Source organism: Stegastes partitus, unplaced genomic scaffold, assembly GCF_000690725.1.
Source record: "Stegastes partitus isolate 25-593 unplaced genomic scaffold, Stegastes_partitus-1.0.2 Scaffold1528, whole genome shotgun sequence".
NCBI classification, from domain to species: Eukaryota; Metazoa; Chordata; class Actinopteri; family Pomacentridae; genus Stegastes; species Stegastes partitus.
In genome coordinates this window covers 121232-128861 of record NW_007579259.1, presented here as the reverse complement: position 1 = coordinate 128861, position 7630 = coordinate 121232, and the positions used below count along the sequence as shown (strand labels likewise).

At 40.3% G+C, this 7630-nt stretch overlaps 1 protein-coding gene across 1 annotated transcript in view; it reads right to left on the bottom strand.

Annotated features, from left to right (window-relative positions):
- Nucleotides 1-6140: 6140 nt before the first annotated feature.
- Nucleotides 6141-7630, bottom strand: part of aox5 (aldehyde oxidase 5) — a 24597-nt gene continuing 23107 nt past the window's right edge. The window contains 3 exon segments of the mRNA XM_008300348.1: nt 6141-6323; nt 6596-6784; nt 7095-7160. Of these exon segments, the coding sequence (XP_008298570.1) occupies nt 6141-6323; nt 6596-6784; nt 7095-7160 (438 nt within the window).

The window sequence follows — 7630 nt, the reverse complement described above, 5'->3', positions numbered from 1 at the left end:
GAGCTCTCACTCACTGTCCTCCACACCTGAGGCGCATCAGCAATCAGCGCTGGATAAAGCCTGCCTCCACCTGTGCTCCAGTGGATTATCCCAACAGCAGGCCAGCAGTGTGCTGGGAAACTTCGTGCTCTGTGAAACTTGCGTTGCACACTTTGGACGAGGCAGTCGGTGATTTAGAGTTCCTATGAATCGGTCACGGAGGAGCTTCGATAAGTTTTTGACCACCCCGTTAAAGGGAGTGAAGCTCTGAACCGGGTGTTCACTCGAAGACAAGGCACCCAGTCGGTTGCAGAGTTTCCGGTTGCTTTTCGCATTCTAGCAGCTGAGTGTGATTGATGAGCCAGCCCTCATGACCTTATTTTCTCGTAATTTGTCTGAAGAGCTCAAAGATGAATTGGAAGCCGCCCTTCGCCTCGTCACGCCTCCTAAATGCCACTTGCAGATATCTGTAACTCAGTTTTGACTGGCCACAATTACAGTTATGGATATCTTCAATGTGATTTTGACTGTCAGAAATGTGTTCATGACTAATAATAAAGGAACTGGAGGAGAGAAGAGGAAGCATCATTTTAACAGTTTCTTAGCAGAAGAAATGGCGGTTGTGGTCATCGATAAGTTAGTTAGAAAATGCCACGAGGTAGGACGTGATTCAAAAACTATGTTTCCATGATTTCCAAGACCCTAAAGCGGCGGCCCATAGTTTCTGTAAAGTGGAGTGAGTGCTGGGGAGTCGCAGGGGGACACCATGGGAGGAGCGCTGTGGCTTTTAGCAAAGTTTAGAGGAAATGAATGAATGAAAGTCCTGGTGCAGGTCTGGAGGAGATCCGCTGTTCAGACGGTAGGGATCAGAAGATAACAGAGCCGAGGGAGCAGGTGGGAGGAGGGGCTTGCTTCTGCCATAATCACATTTATCTGCAACATCAGTTCGCCTCGTCGAAACTGGTTCAAGACTTCTGTAATGACATTTTGACGAGTCATTATAAAAGTTAGAGATATCTCGAATTTGAGATATCTCTAACCACAATTCATTGAAAGATGTCTATAACTTGACAACAGATATCTGCAACTAAATTATGACTCTCCATGAATCTAGTTTGAGAGATCTACCATTTCATCCTGACTGGGCGTAATTCCAGTTCAAGATATCTATCACGTCATTCTGACTAGTTCAAATGTAATTAGATATCCGCAAATGCCATTATAGATGTCTTTAAAAGTTGAAGATATCTTGATTTGGAATTGTGACCTGTCAGAATGAAATTGTATGTATCTCAAAATGGAATTACAGATAGTCATAATGTAGTTTCAGATCTCCACATCTCACATTGTGGATATCCATAATTGAATTAAAGGTATCTGTACATGAGAAACCGGTACACATCAATGGGGGAAGTGACGTCATTCGTCCTCGGAGGAATTACGTTGTGGATATCTGTAATTACAATTGTGGATAGGAATAAGGTCATTGTGGATATCTGAAATGTTCATTTTGACTAGGAAGAACTGAATTGCGGATATCTGCAGTACTTATCCAGACCAGCTATTAAATGTTAAAGAGAGCCTGCCATAGGGGGACTTCCGGTGAAGCGAGAAACCAACATGGCTGCTTTTANCACAACTCTCACACTCTCAGCTCTTCATTCTGGACGCACCTCAAACCTTCACACCTATACAAGTCAACTTCAAGCTTTAACCTCTCATGGCCTCAACACTTCTTAAAACACATTCATCTCTTTCACTTTGTCGCTGGACATTCTCATTCATCCACACTGTGCTCATGATCACAGGCTCACATTTTTACCTCAAGAATAAATACACACTCACTTCTAATGGAGAAGCAGTGATGTTGCAAGATCTCAGGACACAAACTGGAATTGTTGTGCTTGATTATTCTTTCTTTTGTACATTGTAGTAAATATAATATGTGTTGTTTGATTAGTACAAAATAATCAATTGATGCCACAGAATTGAATCATCAGTTCTGTGTTTGACTTCTTTCTTCTGTATATTGTAGTAAAGGGCTCCTCTTTATAGAATGGCACCACGTTGGGAGCTGAGGCTTTGGATTGATTCTGTCATTTGCTCCAGAACATTTTCATAAAGTCCCGTTTTACTAAAACTCACGCGAGACTCTTCGATCAGGGAGTAGTCCGTTTCCGGCTCCGTTGCCCTGACAACAGTGACGTCACCACCCTACCTGCTTTCCAGGTTAGTTAAGTTTCACTTTGTCAGTCGTTGTGTCGCAGCTGCTTTTCTCCGTCTGAAGGTCAGTAAACGATATTTTAAACTGTAAATGTGGCTCCACAGCTCTAATAGTCAGCTCCCGCAATTTACCGTAGATTAGTTAAAGTCAGGATTAAACAACGAGGAGCCGTACATTATATTATTGTTCATATATATTAGTCTAAAACACCACGACGTCGTGTTTTAACTCCGCTGTGTGCATTCAAACCGTATAATGTACGGCTCCTCGTTGTTTAATCCTGACTTAAATAATGTCATCAAGTATACTGATGGTCTTTGTAGCGGCTCAGCCGACATGATGACAAGTCTGGACTGATGGTTTAACACTTTTTAATCTCTCCTCCTTTTCTCCTGTCACCAACGTAAGAGCGACACACAAGTACGTAACATCAACACATTGAATTTAGCTAAAGCACATTGCTAAAACTAGTCCACACTAAACATAAAATAAACTGACAATTAGACACAATTAAAAGTTTTTCCTTGTTGCCCTCTCTAAGGCCGCTACATTCATGAATCTCTCCCGTTCGCCCTTTTATGTTTTGTCTCTTAACTTTGCGTCGTAAATATGTATTTATTATACATATCTATGGTTAAAGAAACAACACATGTCTATGGTTGGCGTCGACGTTACTTTTTTCAGTTTCCGTAATTTCCGTCTGATGTCCCTTCAAAACAAAAGCACTTCCGATTTACTTAAATAACGAAATTAAAAGCATAAAACAATACATGACAGATTTAAGTTAACACATTACTGAATTAGAATAATAACAACATTCAATAACTACAGAATAAGTATCATTTGAGTTACTTACAGTCATTAAAACACAATATTTTTTATTTGTCACCACAAAGCTAACTTTAGCTCACTTTGCTCAGTGACGACTAACTAGCATTATTCTGTCCACAGAGTTTAGCAGCTGTCAGACTGCTGCTAGCAGTTAGCTCGCTTGCTAACGTTCACTTCAGCTACAAAGAAATCCTCTGATACGTTACTTTATGTTGACTTCAGGTTCCACTAAGGTTAATGTCGTAGCCAGAGACGGCGCCCTCGTTGACTCACTGGTGGTGATTTTATTTCTGTACTTCAGTAAATAANGAAGCCAAAGCCAGGATTTCTAGCGTGGAAGATGCTAGCAGTAGCCGAGGTGCTACTCCTGGGGGGCTGTAGGCCAGGAATCCTCTTCATCAGGATGCATTGTGGTGTCTTATTTAGAGGAGGTGAGCCACGTGTTTTTATTGGCTTGCGTTTGTGTTATATGGTGTTCATGTTGTGTTGAGGTGGGGCGCTGCAGTTTGTGTAAGTTTTGATGTTTTTGGGGAACATATTGCAGCAGAGCAGAAGCTTTTTAAGCGTCTTATAGTCGTAATGCTTGAAGTTATCTGGATATAAACATCTCCACGTGTATTATGGGTGAACTGGTTAGACTGACATCATTAAATGTTAAGGGTGCAAACTCAGCTGTCAAAAGAAAGATTTTAATGTATGTATAAAAACATGGATTGTTTTTTTTTTTTTTTTTAAACAGGAGACCCATTTGGAAAGGGAGGAGTCTTTGCTATTTCAAAGGGACTGGGTTGGGAAGGTCTGTTCCAGTGCAGGGTCCTCTAGCCAGAGACAGCTGGTGGCTTCATTAATATGGAAGAATCTTAACATTAAAATACTGAAACACCTGTCAGATGAAGAAGGGAGATGGATCGCTTGAGATGCTGAACTTTATAGTTTAAGGTGCATGTTCATGAATGTTTATGCTCCAACTGGAGGCTTACCTGGCTTTTTTGTGGAGGTTAGTAACATAATTACACAGCTGGGTAACGCACTGATAACATTAGGTGAGGACTTCAACAACGTTGGGGACCTAGGGTCGATACAACTTATACATTTGACAGAGTGAAAGAGACAAAAAAAAAAAGGATGAAAACCCAAGAAATCCACTGTGATCTATGAATTCATTGATTTGTGAATGTTTTATGTTTGGTTTTGTTTCCAGATTGCGACCAGCGAGCCGGGATCTTTCAAACCGTGGGCCTTGAACCTCTGAAAGTCAAACTGAAGCCAAACCGCTTCACTAACCAACACAGTTATCTGACTAATAGTGCTAACGTCTCCACATGCAAATGATCAACAAACATGAAACTCATGACTGAAATCGTCCTGCTCGCTGATCCTTAACCGCCTAAAATGTGAACTTGATGCTTCGTGACCGCTTGATTTGACAGTTTCTCTGTAGCAAAATAAATAAGTGAACAAACAATAAAGGCAGCGCTTCATCTTTATTCACCCAGTGGCAGGAAAAACACTGGCAGCAGAAGCTGAAGTCAAATGTTTGCTGAACTAACGCACATCTGTCTTCTTGTGGACCGAGGCTGATCAAACGTCGATGCACCACGCGGCTGCAGCGTCGCCGGTCGGAGATGAAACCTGCAGGAAGAAGAAGAAGAAGAAGAAGAAGAGCAGTTAATGAGGTGTTTGACAGGAGGAGGTTAGAAAATGCAAGTAAGGAGACAGTTCTGGGTGAAACATGCGGCATTAACGCTGTGTTTAAGGTTGTTTCAGAGTGAAAATGGACAAACTGCAAAAAAAAAAAAAGGCTTCATTTGTTCTCTTGGTGGTTTAATCTATAAATTGTTGAAAAATAGTTTAAAAACTAGCATTTTTGTTCGCGTAGAATGATGTTAAAGCTTAAGATGCTCATTTTAATGTCACATATTGCAAATAAAAGTTTTAAATCGTCACATGTAAGAAACTGGAATCATTTGACATTTATACCTGAAAAGTGACAAAATACAGGTTAAACGTTCAAACAGTCTGTTTAGTGCACAAGAAGTGTAATTATGTTTGTGAAATTGTTAAAAAAAAATTTTGTTTTAATTTTGATTATTATGGCCTAAAGAAATTCAGTAACTCAAAATATTTTTATATTTCCTAAAATCAATCCAAAAAAAGGAGAATATTCAATATAATATTTCACTACAATATTTTGTGATACTGGATTTTGGATTTTCATGAGCTATAATCAAAATTTAAACCAAATTGAATGTTTTACACTGCATATAATTAAATGTATAGTTGAATTAAATTACCAAAAAAAGGATCTTTTAACGGTCGTCTATCGTTGCTGATTAGTTCTCCTGAAAATACCAAAGTTGGCATCGTTGATACTCACGCTGTTTATGTGCAAAAGCTTCATTTGTTGAGAATATTTAGTATAAAGTTGGTTAGAATCATTTCATCTTGTTAGTTTGCTGCTGTTGAAGAATCAAACAATCAAGAGTCAACTAATTTAAAACTGAAGCTACACAAAAAAAGGCAACAAAAAACCCCCCAAAATAATCAAACATTACAAAAAAAAATAAAAAAATAAATAAAACTTGCGAAAAAGGTTGTTTTTTCAAACTTCTTACACCAAAAGACTCACACTGGCAGTAAGACGTGCTTCCAGTCAATTCTAAAAACTGATCTTTGGATATAAAGACAGATTCCTGGAACAGAATCTGTTCTGCATTTGCTCACCGATCCACTAGTTGAAGCTGACATTCAGTTTAAAATGGTGAACACAAGGTTTACGAAGTAGTTTCTTTGCTCATACAACTGAAAATCTGGAAACAAATGCACTTGCTGGATCATTTCAAGAATAAAGACACAAAACCAGACTTTCTACTGATTAGATCCACAGTTAAACACACTAAGCCACTTTCTTGAACTTTCCTGCACACTTATAGGAAAACAATTACTGAAAAAGCACATTTTTGTTATGAGAAAACTTGATGCTAATGGATAGCCTAGCTTAGCCTAGCTTAGCCTGGCTCTGCTGTCCAGGCGATCGGGTTTTCAGACGACATGAAAACGTCCTCTTGATTCCATTCATGACTCCGCTGCCGGCCTTGAACAGGCGTCACTTGGCTCGTACCATTTTGGTGAACTGGTCCTGACAGGCCATGCGGATCTTCTCCGCCGTGGCCGGCGAGCTCAGCGGGAAAACGTCGCTCAGTCCTGTTTCTTGGCGCGCTGCAGCGATGGCCGCTTTGATGGCGAAGAAAATGGTGCAGCCGAAGAACACCGGAGGCTCTCCGATACCCTGGAACAACAACGGGACGCTAACTTTCACATTGTAGATTGTCTTCTTGATGCTTTTTAGCTTTAATTATAACTAATGAATTAAAAACACAAGAAAGAGCCGCAAAAACATGTTTAGTACTTTATATTGCCCATATATGTGTCAATACGCACAGAGAGGCACAAAAACTGTTTTAAATGTTTCAAAGTTAAGTCAGACTGAAGCTTTGTTTAGACAAAATGACTTGATCCTCTCGGGGTCAGGTCTGCGTACGTCCCAGCATGCTCTGCTACCTTGGACAGGTAGATGGCGTTGGGGTTTCCTGCGTCAGCGAGCAGGTGGACGTTGAGCTCGGCCGGGACGTCGCAGAGCGGCGGGATCTTGTACTGAGTCGGTCCTCTGGTCATCAGGACTCCGTCGGCGGAGAACTGCAGCTCCTCGATGGTGTAGAGGCCGACGCCCTGCACAAAGCTGCCCTCCACCTGCAAATACGCACACGGAGGACGTTTATCTGCAGGCTTGTGGGGCTTGTAGGTGGAGAACAGTGCAAGTGATTGTCCAACATTAGAAAAACACACCAGAGAGGTTTTGAGGGGCAACCTTTTTCCATGTGAAGCAAACATTTAACACTGATTTGGACAAGAAAAAGTCAAGAATTGTAGAATTGTAAATACAAAAACCAGCTGTTTTAATGCAAACAACCAACTGGAGAAGTTTGATGTTGATCTCTATTATTTAGATCTTTCAACCAGATGTTTCTTAATGAAGACAAAGAACATGATGTAACGTTACCTGTCCAACGTCCAAAGCAGGATTGATGCTTTTCCCGACGTCCATGACGATGTCCGTGCGGATGTTCTGTGTGTGTACAAAAACACACTTTAATTAAAATGTTTGTTTGTCTGACGTTTGAGTACGATTTTAAAGCAGCACATCGGACGCTTGTACAGTCAAAAACATGATTTATTTGAGCTTTCAAAGAGACCATTGTATACGTTTTTACCTGCCTGAATCAAATATCTATCCATCGACTGCAGACTCCTCTTTCAGCCTCTTTAAACCGACTCCCAGTTTGTTTTAGGACACATTTTAAGATGTTACCGATAAACTTTAAGGCTCTTTTCGGCCCAGCTGTATTTATTTTACTCATTTACTTCAGCTGTCTTTTATAATGTTCTTATAGGGGTTTTGTTTGGGTTTTAATCCCACAAATGTTGTTTTAAAATCCGATTTTGTGACTTTTCTGGCTTTTTTTTTGCCTCCCCAAGAAGCACTTTGTAGCTTGGGAGTTTGAAAACTGCTCCGTCAATAAGGATTATTTATTATTA